This window comes from Pelophylax lessonae, assembly GCF_965119305.1.
Source record: "Pelophylax lessonae genome assembly, chromosome: 4".
Classification (NCBI taxonomy): Eukaryota; Metazoa; Chordata; class Amphibia; order Anura; family Ranidae; genus Pelophylax; species Pelophylax lessonae.
Window position 1 is genome coordinate 632,722,745 of NC_138771.1, and position 23,595 is coordinate 632,746,339.

Below are 23,595 nucleotides of genomic sequence, written 5' to 3' on the forward strand. Positions count from 1 at the left end.
GATTGTCTTCTATCCATTTACTTCTTCAGCAGCTGAGTGACTGCACATCATGCACCCGACAGCTCAGGAGGATCTCTACACAATCTGGGGTAGTAGCACCAGATTCTTCTATTGACCAAGCCCCACTGAAGTCTTTGAAGTGAATTTTGTAAAGTTCTGGCTATTTTTAAAGCTAATAGAAAAATTACAATAAAAAAAGCATTGTAAGCTGAGATCTGCCATTTGGAACATGTACTGGTACAAAAGAATAAAAAAGATTAAAAAAAGAAATACCTTATAGCATTAAGAGGGTCTTTTCATGTGGTTTTTGAGAACAACATTGAAAGATACACAAATCCTTTAAATACCATGCTTGTGGGATGCCTCAAAGTTCCGTACAGCAGAACACTTCACAATTTAATAAATTTCAGTTTTTGTCACAAGCTTTTTCAACAAATGGTAATAGCCTTGCTTTCACTGACAAAAAGACATTTTGGTCAATGTAGATGTCCTTGTATTCACTGGTGCAAAACTTTCCTGCTGCTGGCCAATTTCTTTCAAACTCTCTTAAGAATTAAGTGGCCGCAGATGATCCAGCAGTATAAAGTTGGCCAGAAGAAGGATTTATTTTTTTTTGATGAGGGAGAATTGGCCGAAATGTACTAGAGAAAAAGAGTACATTCAAATGTTTTACTTCAAGAAACTGCTGATTACACAGCAGTGTAAAATTGGTCAGAAACAGGACAATGTTAAATAGTAAGGCTAATTGGTAATTAAATAGTAAGGCTAGGTAAGGCTAGGTCCAAATTTACTAAAGACAAGCGCATGGGCAAGGGTTTTGCCTCAAGAATTAGGAGACTGTCGGTGATACAGCAGTGTAAAATTGGCCAGCAACAGGAGACATTTTAGTCAAGGATATTTAGGCCCAAATGCCTAACTATTATTTTATCCAGAAGAATAGGGGTCCAGTGAATGTGAGTGATATAATGTTAGGGGGTTTAGGTAAACAACAAAAGGTCCCAGCGCTGAACTCTGTGGTGCCCACACTGTGTATTTTCACAAACCAATCAGGTGCGGCCATCAAGATCAGTACAAAATGACCATCCAACAGGCAACCAGAAGAAACAGCACTATCCGGATGTTGGTACTATTGTGGCAGTTCTCAGGCAATGAACAAGCCGGTGGATATAATAAACAGTTTACTGACAACCAGGAAAAGTAGACGTGGATAAACATCAATTAAAATTGCTGATACAGTATCAGGCTGGCCTAGTCCGATGGGGATCGGTGGATGGCTGCTGGGTCCACTGGATGGAGTAGGGAGCAGGCAGGGCCACTGTCAGATGGTGTTGCCGCTCAGAAAAAATGTGGACAGACGGAAGCCAAGCCGGACCCGCCTGTGCTCCCGCATAACATCACTGCGACTCAGAACCACAGGGCAGAAGTGTCAAGTGTCATACCCAGAAGCAAGAAGGGCCAGTCTGGAATGCATGGGGAGTGTGTTGCCTTGATGACGCGTTTTGAGTGCATACACTTTATCAAGTCATGGAAGAAAAGTCAACGGTGTAATTTAAAGGCCAGGAATGAGGTGGGTGTGGAGTGGGCAGAGCTAATGAGTGTCCCTAACAGACATTAACCTATCACCACCTGCTTGGCTGGATATAACAATAAAATCATTGTGTAGAACGCCATATAAACCTGATACAAATTAGTTGTTCATGTCCAGGTTGCATACCAATGTTGTTTTAATTACTACATTTCTATCTATGTAACTGCGACTTCATTTTTCAATAAAGTTTACTATTGTGAAAAAAAAAAAAAAATTAGCAATTAACTAAGTAAATAGCAACTTCATTCATTAAAATATTAGATTAAGACACCTGTTTATACTTAAAACCAGATATTAGTTTGACCATTGAGGGATAAAAAAAAAAAATATATATATATATATATATATATATATATATATATATATATATATATATATATATAATTAGTGTGTAAATATAAGAATAACAAGGAAATCAAAAAAATAAGTAAGGAAATCAAAATATTGTTAAAAAATGATAAATATAATGAAGCAAGGAAACACAATATAATGAAGCAAGGAATTAAATTAAAAATTAATACAATAATTAATGAAAAGTGTAAAGTAAAGAATAATAAAAATAATAAATAATTAATTTACAGAATATGAATTGAAGGGATAAACATCTTGGATATCACATAAATAAACCAAAAATAAACAGAAAATCAGATATGTACCTATGCACACAACAGTACCCACCTCCCAATCGTCTGCACCAGGCATGTTGGTAACGCTTAAGGCAGATCTATTCGCCTACTTCAACTGACACCTCTTAAGGCCCAGTGTATACGAGAAACACTGTGTTTAAACAATGGTATGTACTTCAACTACTCATTGAGGCCACAAGGTGACAGAGACCCAAATTTTAAAATCCAAAAAGTCTCCCTCTTAGACAGCAGGGAGAACCTTTCATTTGTGGTCAAGGTGCCCTTGGGAATGGCTTTCATTGCCATAACCTCCAAGCTCCTGATGTCCTTCTTGTGTACCTGTAGAAAGTGGTGAGGGACCCTGTGTTTGTCACAACCCTTACTGATGAATCTGCAATGTTCACCAATGCGCTTGTGCATGGAGCATGTTGTACGTCCTACATATAGGATATTACCTGAGCACTTTAAAACATAAGGATATTAGGCCCAAATGCCTAACTATTATTTTATCCAGAAGGATCGGGGCCCAGTGAAGGTATAATGTTAGGTAGTTTAGGTGCATACTGTTCTTCTAAAAAGAGCAGTCAAGAATACCTAGGTACCCAAAGCTTCACATATCCAAAGCTTCTACTTAGCGATTGTGGTTAAGAACTGCACATTGCACATGAAACATGTACCTTTTCCTTTCCGTACCAGGCTTCTGGAGTCAGTTCTCATCAGAAATACTATCTGCATGGAATTTACATATTCTTTGTGGTGGATGAGGATCTGGTATGTATTTTGGGCGGTCCCCATTGCATATATACAAATAAAGAAAGATTGCAGGGAAAAGTGAATTACATGGGGACCCCCTTCAAATTCATACTAGACCTTTCAGGTTTGGAATGGACTTTAAGGAAAAAACCTGGGCAAACAACAGAAAAAAATGACATGGGGGTTTGCCCAAAATCCATACCAGCCTGTTCATATCTGGTACAGATTTTAGAGAGGAACCCCAAGCAGACCCTTAATCCTGCCCACTTCCCCTCTTTCCCAAGCCATACTTGGCCTCATGTCCTCATTAGTCCTCCCCCTTCTTTTCTCAACTATACCCAGCCACATGTTCTCAACATTTGACTTTGCTTGTTTGTTGGCTGGCCAATCCCTGATGATCAGGTGGCTGGCTAACCTTTACCAAAAATTCTGAGAAACATTATTTTGCCCAAGACTGTGCCTGCAGGTTGTTGCTTGTGTTTAGAGTGATAGACTAAAGTCCAGCCCTCTGAGGGCTGAGTGACTGGAAAAAGCCTGGAAAAAGCCCAAGCTGTTCCTGTTTGAGACACCAGAGCTAAGGGACACTGGAGTATACACAAGAACCTCCAATGATCTGAATGCTGTGGCCAGAAACCTGGTAGAGGCCATATGCAAGTACCTTTGTCTTAAGGGAAGCTACTTCCCATGAATAAGTCTGAGCTCTATCTAGGGACTGTCAGCCTGAGGAGCAGTAGGAGCCATGCCTTGGGTATTCCATCTTTTCACCTCAAGTTCTCCACTTCTCCACCTGCTCACACCTCAAGTTCTACAATAACATTTTGAAAAGACATCTGAGCACTGGACAACTCTTGTATGCAGAATAAGAGTAAGTGTAACTATCTGAAGAGAATTTATCTCAGTTAGAGGTACCACTTGCACTACACAAAGCCCAACGGAGCAGTGACACTGCCATAGAAAGGTGGAGAGGTGGAGTGTCCTAGCTTACCTAGGTTCAAAAGAATGGGGAGCCAAAGAAAACTAAAACTACCTACCTTGTTAAAATAGTACTAAATGTAAATAAATCATATTTCATGTTTGTCTGGAATGTTACCATTTTATTCATTTTGTTGACAGGTTGTCCCTAAATTATGGTCAGGTTACACTGTAGTCTCTGGGCCTTCTTCCTTACTCCCTTTATTCCAGCTTTTTACAGTGAAGACTCCCGTTGTGGAATGGGTATTATGGGGCTAAATGGCATTGTGCTTCCAGGAGATGTAATATTGGGGGCAATGTTACCAGTTTGTGTTGCTGATGTCTACCAGTATCTTTCATTCAATTCAAAACCTCCTGCTCCGACCTGTACACTGTAAGTAGCACTTCAGGCAATGTGATTATTGCGTAAGTATGAGCTTTCACCACCCCCTCAACACCCCCGCATGTATGCTTGAAATGAACGTGGGACAAATATACCAAGATTGCCTACATTTGTATGACATATGCTTGCATTTTAACGGTGAAATAATGTTTAGCTGGTCATAAAAGTCTCCACTACTGGGTCATTTGGGCAGAAAGTATCCAACTTACATGTAAGTTTCTGCCACTTTCCAGCTACTCTACTAGGCACTAGAGATACAGAAGGGGCTGAGAATTCTTTAGCAAATGGCTGGGGTGAGATATTGCCCCATGCTGTTTTACTTGGGCCCTTGACTTTGTAAACACCCTCTGGATAGATTTGATATCCATAATATAAGAGCTTAAAACTGTATGACCTTTTAAACTGAGATAACAGTTCATATGCAAAGTGTTCTAGGTTGGCATCTTTATAATTTTTTTTTATTTTTATCTGATTTAAAATAAAAAACGTTGGCTGTTTATTCCTGGAAAACAGCATCCTAAGAGTGAATCGTAGGTAATACTGGGAGAATGGAATTTGGGTCCTTTCTGTCAATTCTACCTACAATAAATCCGCCTACTGTATATCCGAAACACAATTTTTATAGATTCTTAAATTTTTGTTTGAAAAGTTTAAATTAATTAATTAATCATTATATATATATATATATATATATATATATATATATACTGCTCAAAAAAATTAAAGGACCGCTTAATACCAGCATAGGGTCTGACAAATGGGTCCAAAGATTTCATCAAAATACCTAATGGCAGTCAGGGTGCCATTGTCTAGCCCAGTGTTTCTCAACCTTTTTTCAGTCAAGGCACACTTTAAAAATTATGGACAGTATCGAGGCACCCTTTAAAAATTATGGACAGTTTCGAGGCGCCCCATTCTAAAATGCAAAACCTATTCTAATAGTTTTATATAATGCAGCAACATCCATAAGTCCAAGTAGGACACCCAACATTTGAGGTGATTTATGCTTCCAAGGCAAATACACTGTTGCAAACTAGTACTGACTAGTAATCCTATGTTTCTCTTCTTCCTCAGTTTTTCTATATCACTCAGCTAATGTGACCCAAACGCTGATGGAGAGGGGCAGGGGAAAGTTAAACAATGATACTATGCAGGTGATCGACATCCTCCTCATCAACTGATGATGCCATTTGTCATTAGGACCCTGGCAGCTAGAAGGTGAAATGGTGAAAACCCATGGCTTTGTGTAACAAAAAGGCAGCCTTCATTCATACAACAGCTTGTATACAGTTTTTGGACAATTTTTAAGCATTTTGCCAAGGCACCCCTGAAGAAACCTCAAGGCACCCCAGGGTGCTTGGGCGTCCTGGTTGAAAAAGGCTGGTCTAGCCTGTAGAGGTCTGTGCATCCCTCTATGAATATGCCTCCTCTGACTATCACTGACCCACCATCAAACTGGTCATGCTGAACGATGTTGCAGGCAGCATAACATTCTCCACAGCTTCTCCAGACACTTTCACATCTGTCATGTGTGCTCAGGGTGAATCTGCTCTCATCTCTGAAAAGCACAGGGCACCAGTGGTGGACCTGCCAGTTCTGGTGTTCAGTGGCAAATACCAATTGAGCTGCACTGTGCCGGGCAGTGAGCACAGGGCCCACTAGAGGATGTCGGGCCCTCAGGCCCCCCTCATAAAGTCTGTTTCTGATTGTTTGGTCAGAGACATTCACACCAGTGGCCTGCTGGAGGTCATTTTGTAGGGCTCTGGCAGTGCTCATCCTGTTCCTCCTTGCACAAGGAAGCAGATACCGGTCCTGCTGATGGGTTAGGGACCTTCTATGGCCCTGTCCAGCTCTCCTAGAGTAACTGCCTATCTCCTGGAATCTCCTCCATGCTCTTGAGACTGTGGTAGTAGACACAGCAAACCTTCTAGCAATGGCACATATTGATGTGCCATTCTGGAGGAGTTGGACTGCCTATGCAACCTCTATGCACAGGCATTGACTGCCTCATGCTACCAGTCGTGACACTGACTCTAGCCAAATGCACAACTAGTGAAAAATAGTGAGAAAAAATTAGTAGGGAAAACAATTTCAGTGGCCTCCACCTGCAAAACCATTCTGTTTTGGAGGTTATCTTATTGCTGCCCATCTAGTGCCCCTCTTGTTAATTTCAGCTGAAACTGATTAACAACCCCTTCTGCTACTTAACTGACCAGATTAATATCCCAGGAGTTTATTTGACTTGATGCTATACTCTGATTAAAAAGTATTCCTTTAATTTTTTTGAGCAGTGTATATATGACCAACTTGTACACCTCCTTGCTACAATATATACTCACATCCCTTACACAGGCATTAACTCTTCATAAATGTTTCTACATATGTTGATATTTTTTTTCTTTCCACAAGGCTTCACTTTGGCTATTTCCAGCAGCTTCAAGCCCTGTTATTTGCTGTCGAAGGGATAAACAGAAATGAGGACCTTCTACCCAATATAACATTGGGACTCCAGTGGTATGACACTTGTGGGGTGATACCTGTGAACACAGCTGCAACTTTACAAGTACTAACTGGACTTGATGTGGCCATCCCCAATTATCAATGTCTACACAATGCTCCTCTCGGGGCTTTTATTGGCTCTGCTTCCTCCACCCACTCTATAGTTGTTGCCAATATTCTGGGGCTCTATCGTTACCCTCAGGTAACACACTGTCTTCTGTAAAAAGTTTGGATAGTGTCAAGGAAAGCCATACCAAGAGAATTCAGATTTGTACAGCATTATTGACCTAGTTGCCTGGTTATCATACTGATATTTTGGGCTTCACTATTTCTTGAGACTGAGAACATTTCAAGTTCAATATTCAAGTTGTTATTATTCCCTTACTATCGAATCTGTATGCCTGTTGCCCAGTCAACAAAGTACTGCATCTAATATTCAAAGGAGGGGGTCACCGATGCCAGTGCTCAGAGGTGTAGAAAAAAAACAGGAGTCCCAGTCAAAATGTTAAGAGACCAAAAAAGTTTGTTTTGTCATAAAACTTTAAAAAGACAAGTTTTGGAGGTTGTAAGGGGACCTTTTTATCAGGACTAAATGAACACGAAAAAGTATAATAAATATATTTACTATATTGAATCCATATTTTTCTTTACTAAATTAATATTTATTATACTTCTTTATGTTCCTTATGCCATGATGAAAGGAGCCCTTTAGAACCCCTGACACATTTGGTCTTCCCTTTCAGCTGTTTTATGATAAAATGAGCTCTTTGCAGTCTCTCAGTATTTGGTTTGGTGTTCCTGTTTATTCCATGCCCCTTGGATTTCACCTGAAAAACTTCCTAGAGCCTTTTTTTGGTTCGTGAGCTGCCAACCAGAGCACTTTGAATGTTGTAATACATTTTGTATATGTGAGATAAATCTACACTTGAATCCCTTGCTCCCTGCCTCTGTCTCTCCCATATTTTGCTCAGGAGAGATCCTGCAATGAGCAAGAGTGATTTTCACAATGAAGCTGACCATAACCACCAATCATATTTAGGTCTGCTGTCAGATCAGTAAACATTTGTTAATAATTATGGAAGTTTGAATATTACCTAGTTAGTCTGCTTGAAAAAAGACACAAGTCCATCAAGTTCAACCAATAGAAGGGAATACAAATATACAATCCTATATACACAATCCTATGCCCACAGTTGATCCAGAGGAAGGCAAAAAAAAAAACAGCAAAGCATTATCCATTTGCTCCAGCAGGGGAAAAAAATCCTTCCTGATCCCCCAAGAGGCAATTGGATATTCCCTGGATCAACTTTACCTAAAATATTAGTATCCAATGCCCCCAAGACGTGATATTTCACGAAACGCATAGGGAGGAGTCCATACTCACGATGTTACCACACCCGCTGTCCCCATGTGGCCGTCGGCTTGAATCCCGGGACGGATATACATTGCATATATATGCTCATTTTTAACTGCCTCTATGTAAGTAATTGGTATCTTTTATTTTTACTAAATTGTATAGGGTTTCACACTATGGGAGTTTCTTTGATTCATCTTACATGCATGATTTGTCGGTGAACCATTGATTATTCCCTATGTGAATGTTCCCATTGGACACCAAAGAAAAGCCACAGAGGTCTCCCGTTTTGATACAAAGGAAAGAGGGTTGATGACTCCTGTCTTTAGGATATTCTATCACACTGCGCTCATGACTCTTATAATCTAGATTCAGTTTCCAAAAATGTCAAATTAAAATTCCCATTTTCTAAACTAATAGGCAAGAAGGTGCAAAAAAAATAAATAAAATAAAAATAGCATGGTGGTATGGGCTTTGCCATGGGGAATATGTACTGTACCAAAGCAAAAATGTTTTTTTTTTTTTTTTAAGTCAATTTGGCCAGTAACATTGATTTTTTAAATGCTTAAAATTAAACAATAAAAGTATCCTATTCCTTTAAATAACATGCTTGGGAATGTCCTAATCCTGACAGTGAAGAGGCACGAAGTACAGAAAGAGCTGCAACTGCACTGGCATTAACAAAACAAAGGAAAAAATTAAAAATTGCCAGCAAATGACATTTGATTGCTGGATAGCCAGTTTCTTCTTCTAAAAAAAAAATCTTCCAAGGATCTGTTATGTATTTTGGGGGACTTTTGGAAAGGTGTAAATGTTTCCAAATTCGGAAAATCTCCCTGGCCAGTAGTTTTGGGGGTCTGCTGGCTGGGGGATTTTCTGAATATGGAACATATTACATTTTTAGTAATAAGTGGGCCCCTAGATACCCCCGCCCCTTAATGAATGATTATGGGGTATATAATACTCCTTCTCATTTATATAAAAAAGAAGATGTAACCTAAAAAAGTCATTAGAAAAAAAAAAAATCCCCCAAATATGTAAATCCATCATCAATCACAATGCCTGCCTCTCACAGATTTGACAAAAGAAAAAAAAGACTTGGCATAAACGACCCAATGTTACAAGTAGCCAATTGGCAGCTCCCCGAACTTTAATCAGCTACGTAAGGGAAGGGACAAGGATAGTGGTGACATAAATGCTATTGGCCATATATGGCCAAGTGCCCCTATTTAGGCAATGATGTGACCCCCTTCAATTTGCCCCATTTGAATATGTAGCCGGGGATTCCCAACCATGTTAGTGAATGGGTCAGGTGATGTCAGTGGTTGGTAAGGATGCAGCAGATACAAGCACCCACTGATTGCTTAACAACCATTGACAGCCTGAAGCTGTTACCTTCTTCCACACCAAATGCCCTAAACATTCAGCGTTGGGATAAATGTCCAAACAGCATGTGTTCAATCCAAACTGTCTCTCTAGTCTGCTCTCCTGATTTGGACTACAAAGACTTTCCCCTCTGACTGTGTATCTCCATAAACTTGGGGGGGATGTAGTTCTTGTAGGTAACAGATAACATTATTTGAGCTTTCAGCTCAGTGCACATGAAGGTTCAAGGAAAAATACTTGAAAAAAGAGGTTGAAGGATTATAAGAGGTGCATGAAAGTCAGCCAGCCCCCAGTCTGATGTACTCTCCCTCCAGTCTGTTACCAACCAAGTAGACCTGTCTCTTGATACAAAGAACAGGGGTTTAGTTGACACACATTTGCAAACGCATGTGTAAGCTGCAGAGCCACTTCACGGCACCCTGTTAAATCTGCAGTCCTAACACTCCTAATTTAGTGTCTCCACACTGGAAGCACATGGCTGCTAATGGATGGATGGGGGAACAGGTGAGAGCGAGACAGCCCAACCTCCCCCAACCCACCCCCATCCATGACTGGTCTGTTGTCTCAAAACTCAAATAACTAAGTTGTAACGATGGTACAAACTGGAAAGGACCAGCTGAGAAGCATTACACCTCCATCCCCTTGGTGGATGCAGTATAAAGACAGATAGGGATTTTATATATGGGGCGTGGCCTGTAAAGCACAATGCCTTTCAATCCCTAATTTCCTATTTGGGACTTTGTGTGAGACAAGCAGGTCATGCTATTGGTATAATCCTTTAACCTCTTTTTTCTTGATATAGGGCACTACCTGCTGGGGTCTCACTTAAAGTCCCACCTAGCCTATTGTGTTCAAGGAAACATACTTTACCCTGGCAAGCTTCCAGCAGAAAGGGTTTCCTTTACTTTTTAATCAAGGGCCCCCTCCCCAGAGTTATTTAAGCTAGTAAAATAAGCCCATTATTATTGCCAAACGAAGATCATGTCTTGGTAAACAGCATACTTGATGTTACCTAATTGAAATATTATTGCAAACTAAAACACCTGAAGAAGGAATTTACATCTCTTTACTTTTCTTGAACAGGTCAGTCATTATGCCACAAGCTCCCTCTTGAGTGACCGTAAAAAATTCCCTTCCTTCTTTCGAACTGTTCCAAGTGATGCATTTCAATCCAAGGGCCTGGCCAAGCTAGTTTTGCATTTTCGTTGGATATGGATCGGTCTTCTGGCTGTGGACAATGACTATGGACAGCAAGGAATTCAGCTGGTTAAACAGGAGATCACAAAGGCTGGAGCCTGTGTGGCCTTCACTGAGAATATTTTGACCAGCAAGCAAGATCGCAATGCTCCACAAATTGTCAAAGTCATAAAGCAGTCAGTGGCCAGGACTATTGTCGTCTTTGCTGCTGGTCTTGATTTGCTGCCAATTCTTGATGAAATGACAAAGCAAAATATCACTGGAAAAGTATTTGTTGCCAGCGAAGGGTGGTCCACAACTACTTTACAGTATATGGGAGGCTTTGCTCATCTCCTTGTTGGAACAGTTGGTTTAGCTTTTTATAGTGAGGGGATTCCAGGGTTTCATGAATATCTTTACAAGATCCATCCTAATATGTCTTTGGGAGGAGACCTGGTGAAGTCATTTTGGGAGGAAGCATTCAGCTGCAAGTTTCCGAATAGTAAGAAATTGCTAACCCAAGAAAAAATTTGCACTGGAGAAGAGAGTCTAGACAGCATCAAGAACAGCTACAACGATGTCTCCAATTTACGGGTGGCCTACAATATCTACACTGCAGTTCATGTTGTGGCTAAAGCTTTGCAGGATCTCCAAAACTGCGGCAAAACTGGAGGTTCATTCTCCAATGGAAGTTGTGCAAATATGCGCAGTTTTACCTCCTGGCAGGTAATCTCATATTCGCACTTTAGTATATATACAAATGGGCAAAAACATGTGGACATCGGAACAATACCTTATTTCAAATGGATTTTTTTTTTTGAGTTTTGACAGTTTATAATTAAAATCGACATAGCCATAATCAGATGTATAAGAAGTGTGTCCTCCCTAAAGGGAAATATTTAGAGCAGTGCAGCAAAAACGTGAAAGCTCAGATAAGATACATACTCTGACATTCACAGACATGCTTAGGCATGATGGAAAATGTAGATCCTGAACAACTGGAGGGCCATAGTTTCGAGCCCCCTGCCCTAGGGGATATATAAATCCAGGAAAGGCTATAATAAACATACACAATAAAAAGAAAACAAAAATGGGAGAATGCACTATAAGTATTGGAACCTCATCAAATGAGTGCACAGGGGTTTACTGAATCTTTGTCCTAAATTGTGGCCATATTGAACATACAGTATGTTATAGAATTTAGAGTGAGTTCCTGTTTTGTAGGCCATTATTATTTCAAAGCACAGAATGATATCCATGTGATTTTTGACCTCAGAGATGTTTGGAGTATTTGGGGATTTCCAGTTTCTCAAGAGCAGAGTACCAGCCACTGATAATATATTTAAGGTAACGTATCTGAATATGTACCTTATATGAGCTTGTTGAACAATCCAAAACCATGGGTAATAATATATAGTTGCCCCCCCCCCTCCTTTTTTTTTTTTTTTTTTTGCAGCTATGACAGCCTCCACTCTTTTGGGAAGACTTTCTACGAAATGTTTGTGTGTCTGTGGGAATTTGTGCCAATTCAGCCAAAAGATAATTTTTGAGATCAGTTACTGATGTGGGGTGCAAATATCTGGCTCTCAATTGACATTCCAATTCATCCCAAAGGTGATCAGTAGGGTTAAGGTCAGGGCTCTGTGCAAACCACTTTAGCTATTCCTCAGCAAACCCATCAAACAATGTCTTCATTGAGGTGGTAGGAGACTACATCAATGCTGGAACAGAAAATAATCTTCCCAAACCTGTTACTACAAGGTTAAAGAACACAATTGCATAACCTTTTTAATTAATAGTGCCCTTACCTGTAAACATCTGAACTCAATAACTTTTCCATTTAGTGCAGATAGATATAGATAATAGATAATTATTTTTACTTCCTGCTATGAAACATATCCAATAAAAAAAAATAAAAAATCTTCATAAATTTAGGCCAATATGTATTTTTTTTACCAAAAATGTTCTACATATTTTTGGTAAAAAAAAACCCAATAAATGTATATTGATTGGTTTGCACAAAAGTTATAGCATCTACAAACTATGGGATATTTTTTTTTTTTTTTACTAGTGATGGTGGCAATCAGCAACTTATAGCAGGGCTACGATATTGCGGCAGATATTCAGACAGTAACTGACACTTTTGACACTTTTTTGGGAAACAGTGACACTAATACAGTGATCAGTGCTAAAAAAATATGCACTACTAATGACACTGGCTGGGAAGGGGTTAACATCAGGAGCAATCAAATGGTTAACTGTTTGCCTAGCCTGTGTTTTTGTACAGTGTGGGAGGTGCTTTTAATAGGGGAAGACATGGATCCATGTCCCTGCTTTGCAGAGACACAGGATCCATGCCTTCCCTCTATGTAAACAAGGCAGATCAGGGTTCTGCCTCTCTGCTGGATCATCGGCGAGTGCCGGCAGACATTATGTCCACAGTACCTGCCACAGGGCTCCCGATGTGTCCCTGTCAATTTTAAAAACTTTCAAATATTAAGTAAAGTATAGTAAATATGGGAACATGAATAGAATGTATTGCATGCGCTGTTGGTTTACAGACAGCATCCTACCTCCCCTCCCCAAACCATCTTCCTTATGTGAATGGCTCACATTTCATGCTGGTTCTGCCAAGCGGCATTGGTTACAGAACTATGCAAGCACAGTCAGATAGGAGGTCAATCAGCCACAGCTCAATAAACCTCTAGCAACCTCAAGAGCAGGGATCTCCAAACTACGGCCATCCCACTGTAGCGGAACTACACATCCCATGAGGCTTTGTAAAACTCTGACATTCACAGACATGACTAGGGACGATGGGAATTGTAGTTTCTGAACAACTGGAGGGCCATAGTTTGGAGACCCCGTGCTCTAGAGGAATCCTGGGGTCCCACAGAACCCTGGTTGAGAATAGCTTAATTAGATTGAGAAAGAACATTGTGAAACAATCAGTTAATTCTTAATCAGGAAAGGGTGAACGGTTTGACCCAAGCATAAGTTTGGACTGAATATTTGCCTGTTTGGCCATTCGCCGAACACCATAATTTGCAAGGTGTTCACCCCAACAAACACCCTGCAATACACTGAGAGCTGCACAGTGCATTCTGCACCCTGTTTGGGCAAAGCTTTGCCCAATCAGGGCGCAGTGTAAGCTCGTTGTTAAGGAGCGGGGCAGGGAAGCCGGCCACTGCATCCTTAACATCCGATGAGTCCTCAGCTGTCAATGGGTTTCCCCGCTGACAGCTTAATAAAAAAAGAAAAAAGTGCCGGTAAAAAAAATTAAGAAAAAAATTAAGAAAAAAATGTGTGGTGTCCCCCCCCCCCAAGTCCATGCCAAATTTAAAAATAAAACGTTGTGGGGTCCCCCCCAGGATGTATACCAAACCCTTATCTGAGCAATCAACCTGGCAGGTCAGGAGGGGGGATGGGGGGGACAAGCGAGCTCTACCCCCCACTCCAAATCACATTGTCTCCATGTTGATGGGGACAAGGGCCTCTTCCCGACAACCCTGGGCTGTGGTTGTCGGGGTCTAAGGGCAGGGGGCTCATCAAAATCTTTAACAAGGGGGCCCTCAGATCCTGCCCCCCCTCTATGTGAATGGGTATCCTGTACACCCCTACCCGTTTACCATAAATGCGTACAAAAGTAATAACCATATGAGACAGTTTTTGACAAATCCTTTATTAAAAAAGGGGCATAATATTATATTATGGCTCTAATCTTGCTGATTAGCTTTACCTAGTTATAAGAAGGGAGGCAATGCTACTGGTACAGTGGTATGTGAATGGCATGGTATGAATAAAATAATTGTGTTTTAAAAGCTACACCATTGTAAGCATACAAATGGCAGTCTCCCTTTTTCTTCATTGTACAGCTGCTGTATTATATGAAGAGGGTGAGGGTCACTTTGAGCAGTGGGAGAGAGCTTTACTTTGATGATAATGGAGACCCACCAGCCATCTATGACATTGTGAACTGGCAGATGACCCCAGAAGGAACTATAAAACAGGTCAAGGTTGGCAGTTATGACACCACAGCTGCTTCTGGTCAGGTCTTCGCCATCAACTCCAGCCTTTTGTTATGGGCCACAGAAGACCAAGAGGTAAGTGAAATTTGGAAAGACAGAATATATATTTTTATTTCTGTCACTTCCTGTCAGGTAAAACGTTGAGCAGGACAGGAATTAGAGGAAATCTTCTAACAAGAGTTTTGGACAGCAGAAAAAAAGAATAAACGGGCTCTAATTTTGCCTCATTTTGTCCAAAACTATGAAAAAGTGTTCTGCTGAACTTACACTTAAGGACCTGCGTTGAAGTGCTTGGGCTTGTATTGATGGCATGAGTTTGCTTTGAGATGCTACCAGATCATTCAAAATACCATGACAGGTGGAATGGACCTGCAGTTGACCTCCTTCTGAGCTGTATTTGATCTGTTTCAAACAGGTTTTATATTCCTATAGACTTGTATGGGTATGCAAAACTTGCCTGACGTAAACAAAAGCCCACAGACACAGTCCCTAAGTACATTTTTAAATTCACATCTGCAATTTTTCAACTGATTTAATTTATTACTTTTGCTTTTTAACCCCCCTGGCAATATTCCCGAGTGTGGCTCGGGGTTAACTTTCAGTACCAAAAGCGGTAACCCCGAGCCACACTCCGGATTACCCCAGAATCACACTCCCCCGTGGTCCTCCCCGCCATCCTGACAGTCTCTCCCCATTCTGTGCACGGCCGATTGCCGGCACTTGCCTTCCGGTTCCCTTCCCTGGGAGCTTTGCGACGCAGGGGGGGTGGAACCGGCTGCAATTTCAAAAATGTAAATACACTAAATGAGATGATACAAAGCTGTGACCCTAACGGATTACACTGTATCATGCCATTTCAGCACAGGATTGCACCTGGTGACTTTTCCAGTGCCCTGCTTGTGCTTTTCCAGTGCTTTGTGCATGGAAAATAGAGAATGACCATGGCGTCCAAAAAGTGTTTTTTTTTTTTTTTTTTGCACAAACACGCTTTTAGACAATCTGGAAAACAGCGACAGTGAAACTGAGTTACTTGAAGAACTGAGCGATAGCGATTCTTGGGAAAATTCGTCATCAGGTATCGAAAGTGACGACAGCGATGATTCTGATGTCTCTTTCTGGCACATCGCTTGTGGAATTTGGGAAGTTTATCAAAATATTCTTCAGAATTTCCAACGCAGCGATGTGCCAGAAAGAGACATCAGAATCGTCGCTGTCGTCACTTTCCGTACCTGATGACCAATTTTCCCATGAATCGCTATCGCTCAGTTCTTCAAGTAACTCCGTTTCACTGTCGCTGTTTTCCAGTTTGTCTAGAAGCGCTTTTGTGCAAAAAGAACGCTTTTTGGAAGTCATGGTCGTTCTCTATTTTCCAGGCACAAAGCACTGGAAGCACAGGCAGGGCACTGGAAAATTCACCAGGTGAAATCCTGTGGTGAAATGGGATCATACAGTGTAATCCATTAGGATCATAACTTTGTATCATCTCATTTGGTGTATTTACATTTTTTAAATTGCCGCCGGTTCCACCCCCCTGTGTCGCAAAGCTCGCAGGTAAGGGAACCGGAGGACAGATGCTGGCATCTGCCAAGCACACAGCCCGAGGACAGCGGTAGGACAACGGGGGAGGACGGTGGGGGAGGATGGCAGGCGATTGCAGGGGAAAGTGAGTTTTAAAATGTAAAACAACAGATTTCCATGCAAAATAATGTACCGCTTTTAGCACAGAAATCCTGACATGCCAGGGAGGTTAAAGCTAAATATCAGGAAAATTGCAAAGCTACTTGCTTTTGTCCAGTTATATTTAAAGCATAACTTTACACTCTAAAATAACTTGGAGTCTCTGGCTCTGCTACCACCTCCGCTTGAATAAAAATAGTTTTTCTTAGGCCATGAAAGGACATTCCTTGTGTTTTTTTTTTTTTTTTTTTTACAGTGAGTCCACCCTCACCGCCATTCTGCCCTAGGTCAGAATGATGTGTTATGCTCTGGCAGGTCCCAGGATAATCTAGTGCAAGGTTTCTCTAGGGTTCCTCCAAAGGTTACCAGGGGTTCCTTGAGCAATGAGCATTTTCTGCCTCTCAGATAAGTTCCCACTGACACCAATGATATTTTAAGCTATCTATGAGGGGGTAATTCTTCCCAATGACCACAAGTGTAAGGAGCTATTTTCCAACTGACCATCTCACTAATGTATCATGAGTTGTAGATATAGTATTTTTTAATAGGGGTTCCCTGAGACTGGAACGTTTTTTCAAGTGTTCCTCTGTGTTGAAAAGATTGAGAAAGGCTGGTCTCGTTAATTAACTCCTGGAGGCAGGCAGAGCCCATTCACAGAGCAGCTGGGGAATATTAGCTACCCTGTCTTTGAAGGATGGGCTATGTGAAACCAGAAGAGGTAGCCAGCTGAAGAGGACCAAGATGGCAGTATGGAATAAAGGCTCTGAAACCCGAGCAACCAATGGCTGCAGGACAATGTGCAAATAGAAGCAAGCAAGCTAAATACACATACAAAACATATATGTTCTCTGTTTTATCTCCCAATGGATTCGTAATGGTGCCAACTTTTCGTAAGATACACACACCTCTGATAGTTAGTGGCGTCACTCTGCTATCTGGTGGTTAAACACTACTTCTTCCTAGGTCAGCTCCTTGATTACAACATTAGTATACATGAAAGGTGAATTAATTAGTCAAGTACTACATTTGTAAACTAACAATTAGAGGCCCAAAAGTCCCAGTAGGTACTAAATGTCTTCAATGAGAGGGAGTTTATAGCTAATGATCTTTCAAATTGGTAGTTCATTTTCAGCAGGGATATAACCTCAGATAGAGTAGGAGGTGTAGTAGTTATCCATTTATGTAGTATAAGTGTTCTAGTGGCTAGCAATACATGCGTGATCCAGGGTCTGTATTGCTGCGGTATGTTCCCTATACCTAGGTGGAGAATTGCTAGTGCTGGGTTGGGGGCAAGAATACAACCAGTCTGTGATGCTATGTAACTGAACACCTAGTTCCAGAGACCAGTGAGGAAGAGACAAGTCCACACTACGTGAATTAGTGTACCAGTTTGCGAGCAGTCTCTCCAGCATAGAGGGGAATAGTTTGCTGAGAAACCCACCAGTCTATAAGGTGTGTAGTACCACCTATTAGTAATTTTCATTGTCATCTCCCAGTGGTTGACACAATGCGAATATCTATTCACCACTGATAACGTCCTGCTTCCACTGAGGGATGGAGAAGGTTTCCTTGAGGTCTCGCTCCCACTTAAACATGTTAGTATTGAGAGAGCTTTGCAGGTACTGGTGTTGGTGATGTGAACAGTTCCCACACTTATAGAAGAAGGACTGCGGTATACCGTGTTTGTGCATGAAATCACAGGCGGGGATTAGGGATCCTTCATTGTAGAATTGGTCCAGGGTATGGACATTCCACTTGTGGAGGAGAGATATAGGGATGTCTGGTAAGTGTTTGCTAAGTAGGGAAACTGGGAAAGGTGTTATAGAGAGAAAGTCTTGGTCGTTTTGTGGCACTGTGGATCTACGCCACATGCGGAGGGATGCTTGCATGGTGGGAGGAAGATCTTTCAGCTCCCATTTGATCCATTTATCGCTGGTGAGAAGGACTTGGAGGTCTGAGAAGGGGGCGATGTTGGTTTCCAAATCCACCCATAGGGGCGCTTCCGAGTTGCCAATCCAATTATGCGTTTGTGCTAAGATTGTGGCCCAGTAGTACGTTGGGATATCTGGCATGACTGCACCGCCGAATTGCCTTTTTTTGGTGAGAACGGAGGGAGCGCATCTAGCTCTCCCACCGTTCCACACATAACTCCTCATGCCTTTAGTTAGCTTGGCTAGGCTCATTTCGGGAAATGGAATGGGGAGAGCCCTAAAGAGATATAAAAGCTGCGGAAGTATAAACATTTTATACGCAGCAAGCCTCCCACTCCACGTAAGATGTAGTGGGCGCATACGGGAGAGCTCTGTGTTTGTCTTAGTTAGAATTGTGGTTAGGTTAGTTGATAAAAGTTGGGAGGGATTTGCGGGTAAGTCAATACCTAGATAATGTACAGTATGCTGTCGGACGACCAGGGGATAGGTATAGAAGATTGGAGCTGTGATTGGATCGCGGGGTTAACTCCTAAATAGAGGATCGTGGACTTGGAGGCGTTCAATTTGTAGTAGGAAATTTTGCTAAATGTTTGAAGGACACTGTAAGCGGCTGGGAGAGATGTAGAAGGGTTAGTTAGCATTAAGATTATATCATCAGCAAATAAATTTATTTTGTCGTGCGAGCGAGGGAAGGAAAAGCCAATGATATTTGGGTGGGGTCATATGGATTCTGCTAGTTGCTCTATAAGTAGATTGAATATGGTCGGGGACAGTGGACACCCCTGTCTGGTGCCATTCGTGATTGGGAATTGTTTGGACAAGAGGCCAGAGGCGTGAACTTGGGCCATGGGGGATGAGTATAGGGCTTGGATGGCAGAAAGTATAGGGCCAAGGTTAGGAGTACGGAAAGTGTTTTGGTGTGTTTGGCTAAATTAATTATGTCTATCATTCTTCTGTGGCATCAGAGGTCTGCCAACCAGGTGTAAATCCCATTTGGTCTTTTTTGATCAATGCCGGTAGTATCGATTGTATAAGCTTGGAGAGTATTCTTGCAAATATTTTTGCGTCCGAATTTAATAAGGATATTGGGCGAAAGTTCGCTGGTATAACCAGGTCTTTTCCTGGCTTAGGGAGCGTGACTATGTGGGCACTTAAGATCTCCGGGGGTAAGGAGGATTCGGCCACGGCTTTATTAAACACGTCGGTTAGTGCGGGGCTAATGTTAGAAAGGAAGAGTTGATAGTACTCATTAGAAAGACCCTCAGGACCAGAGGATTTGCCGGGCGGTAGGGACTTGATACTGGCACGGACTTCGTCTGTGGATATCGGGGAATTAGGTGTGTCTAGTTGAGAAGCAGAGAGAGTGGGTAGATTCATCGAATTTAAAAAGTGGTCTATGTCAGCCTCCATCGGTTGGTGTTCAGAGGAGTCATTGTTTAGGTTATAGAGTGAGCTGTAGAATTTGGCAAATTCGTCAGCTATGGCTTGTGGATGAGATATTCTACTGTTAGTGGACGCTTCTAGAAGAAAATGAATTCTGGATTTGGCCTGTCTGCATTTGACTTGGTTAGCTAAATGTTTCCCAGCCTTATTCGCCTGAGAGTAGTAGCGTTGTTTCAGACAGTTCAGGTGTCTGTCTGACTGCTCCAGGAGAAGAAGGCAGAGCTCTTTTCTGAGTTTTATCAGAAACATCGATGTATCATTGGATGGCATGCTTTTGTTACCGGCTTCTAGCGTTCAGATATGAGACAAAAATTATGACAGTTGGCATTCCGCAGTCTTCTAAGTCTTGCCTGCTGCTGGATGCACACCCCTCAGATGAAGGCCTTGTGCGCACCCCACAACACCCAAGGGTCAGAGACCGATGGTGTATTAATATCAAAGAACTCCCGCAATCCCTCAGGTATGTGAGCATGACAGCCTGGATCCTGCAGTGTTCTGGTATCACACCGCCATACTGAGGGCTTCATGGTCGGTGTGCCCTCCTCGATGGTCAATTCCACCGCAGCATGGTCAGACCAAGTGATGTCCTTGACCACCGAGGAGGACGCCCTGCCCAGTAAGAACAGGTCTGTAATGAACATGTCCAAACGAGAATAGGAATGATGTCTGGAGGAGAAGAAGGAGTAATACCGCTCTGATGCGTGATGACACCTCCAAACATCATATAATTTGTCGGCATGCAATAGTTCCTCCAACACAGGTTGTTGGCCCTGGGGGGAAGAAGAAGAGTCCAACCCAAGATCGACAACTAGGTTAAAGTCCCCACATAGCAACAGATGTCCATGTCTAATACGATATACTTGCTTGAGGAGTCTGCGAATGAACCTGAGTTGGTGCGTGTTCGGGGCGTAGAAGGTCACGATGGTCATCGGCAGATCATTCACTTCACAGGTAACAATGATGAATCATCCTTGAGGCCCTAGGATGGATGTATGAAGTTTAACTGTTAGAGAGTTCTTGAACGCCAGCATAACTCCCCTCTTCTTCTCAGGGCTGGAGGCCAAAAGTACATGCGGGAAGTCCCTGTGGGAGCAAAGTGGGTGGTTCCCTGTCTGGAAGTGATTTTTTTGAACGGCTACAACATCAGCCTTGCTGGACGCAATCTCTTTCCATAAGGAGCGTCTCTTGGCAGGATGGTTCAGACCATTTGCGTTTATCAAGAGAAATTTGATGGTCATATTTGCAGATGTGTCGGTGAGCTGCGATTAAGTCGAGGTGTTGCTGTAATCCCATAGGTAGGAAAGTGGTGTGGCCTTTGAAGAGACGTGGACCAGGTGACTTTGAATCTTAGGAGCCAGTAGCTTGTAGCACAACTCGGCATGTATGGTGCAAGTAGTACGGGCATAAAAAAAAAAAGAAAACAGAGAACAAAAACATGGAGCAAGAATAAAAATGGGACCGTCACAGCAGTCCACGAATGGGTACGTCCGTAAAGAAATAAGAGAGGGGCCAGATAAAAGTATTACCTTCTATGGCCATGGACACTTAAGTGGAACTTAAGTAGATTCAGAAGTTGGGACCCGCGTTGGCGGTTGTTGGTTTTGTAGGTCGTTTGCGAGATACTACTTGCCATTCACCCTCCAGTGGTCTTAGGGGAGGAGATGCAGATGGGGCAGAATGTGTTGGAGGCAGAATGTTCCATCTTTGCAATGCATTAATCCCTTCCTCCAGTGTTTTGATGAGGACTGTTGATCCCGCATGAATAATTGAAAGGGTCGCCGGATATTTCCATTTGTGGGGCACATTGTGGTTCCTCAGGGCTTTGGTGACCGTGGCTAGATTTCTCCTGGCTTGCAGCGTGTGTCGGGAGAGATCTGGGAGCAGCTGGAGATTTCCATAGCCTTCAGGGAGATTGGCAGCATGCCTAAATGCCATCATGAGTTGTTCTTTGGCGTGGTAGAAGTGCACCCTCAGAAGAACATCTCTAGGGAGGTCACCAGCCAGGAAGGTTGGTTTAGGCAGTCTGTGTATCCTATAGAAAAAGGGGGAAAAACTGCGCTAAATATCAAAGAAACAATAGCAGCAACTTAATATGTGACAAACATCCAGGAAAACAGTAAGTGAGGGAAGCTGCGCTAGTCTGTGTATCCTGTCTATGAGTAGTTCTGAGCTGGATAGTGATGGGACCAGGGCAGAGAAGAGGGTATTGACATAGGCCATAAGCTATGAGGGCAGGACGGATTCTGGGATGCCCCTGATTTTAATGTTGTTTCTTCTGAAACAGTCCTCGTGAACTGCCACTTTGGTTTTGAGCCATTTGATCTCTTCTGTTTGAGTATTTAGGGTCTCAATCATGCCATTAAACGATGAGACTTGTGCGTTCATTCTGCGTTCAATGGAATCAACCCTGGTGCCCAGTGAAGAGATATCAGACTTAAATTGCTGCATACAGGCTAGTAGATCTGATTGCATGGAGGCTCTCAGTGAGTGCAACATGTCCTTAAGAACTGTGTCTGATACCGGATTGCCCCCAGTGGGAATGGAAGCAAAGGGATCACTTGTAAGGGGAGAGGCAGATGAGGCAGCTGGCTGTGAGTAGTTAACCTCCATACCTGTACTGTGCTGTGAGCGCTGTGGAGACTCCCTCCTCAGTTTGTTCCTCGCCGGGCTCCTAGAGGATGGATAAGGAGGCGAGGCGGACCCTGAGGAGTTGCCACTGTCGGGATTGCCGATGATTCGGTGTGCCAGTGGAGCGGATGGGAGTGGATGCAGGGTATGCAGCGGTGCTGTGATCCCGGGCCGCCGCCATTTTGCCGGAGACCAGAGCCTTGTGAGATGAGAAAACCCGCCAGCTTATTCAGCTGTTCGGGTTCCTTCTTGCGGCTGGTCATGTGCGGCACAGCTTCGGGAGTCTGTGGGGTGTTTAGCGGGTCGTCACAGGGACCCTATGCTGTGGCTGTGTCCTGGGTGGCTGAGCGGAGCAGGCTTAGAATGCGGCCATCTTCTGTGATGGTAGCCACGCCCTACATTTGTAAACTGACTGTATGTGCAGTGTTGAAATCTTGTGAAAATCACAAGCCTGGCTGTACAGATTGACTTACCATTTGGTAGGTAAAATAAGCATGTACTGTATGTCTTTCATGCACATAATAAGCTATTTGCCTGGAGTTCTACATATACCAAAATAACCTATAACATTCAGAGCAGATAGAAATTAAACCTTTGTTTTTTTCCCTACTCTTTTCTGTATTGGAATATTTATTCCAGAAACCTGCATTTTAACTCCATCAATTTTCTAGGTTCCTGTGTCAGTGTGCAGTGAGAGTTGTCAACCAGGATACAGAAAAGCTGTCAGAAGTGGACAGTCTGCATGTTGCTTTTCATGTGTTTCCTGCCCACAAGGAGAAATCTCCAACCAAACTGGTAAGTTAAAAGTGGAAGCAAAGCTGCAGCAGGTCTCCAGTGCATTTGTCAAAAGATGAAACTCCGGAAGTGAGTTCTGGTGTTTCCAAGTGAAGGGTTCTGTTAATACTACAGCATACAAAGATATTTTAGACAAGTGTGTTCTTCCAGCCTTGTGGTAACAGTTTGGTAAAGGCCCCTCTCTGGTTTACCATAACTAGTTCCCTTGTGTACAAAACCAGCTCTATAAAGACATGGTTTGATGAGTTTGGTGTGGAGTTGTGAGGAGATAAACTGTTCGGAAGCCGAACCCATGTAAAATCATGGGGAGCCAAATCTGTCAAATAAAGATGCCACTTTTTTTGGGCTAATAGGCTA

The 23,595-nt window shown here is 42.4% G+C and overlaps 1 protein-coding gene across 1 annotated transcript in view; it reads left to right on the forward strand.

Annotated features, from left to right (window-relative positions):
- LOC309552871 (extracellular calcium-sensing receptor-like) overlaps positions 1-23,595 on the forward strand; it is a gene marked incomplete at both ends in the record, with an annotated part of 58,396 nt that overhangs the window by 31,485 nt on the left and 3,316 nt on the right. The window contains 3 exons of the mRNA XM_082253782.1: positions 10,644-11,462; positions 14,612-14,839; positions 23,115-23,238. Coding sequence (XP_082109908.1) covers positions 10,644-11,462; positions 14,612-14,839; positions 23,115-23,238 — 1,171 coding nt within the window. The remainder of the gene's footprint in view (positions 1-10,643; positions 11,463-14,611; positions 14,840-23,114; positions 23,239-23,595) is intronic.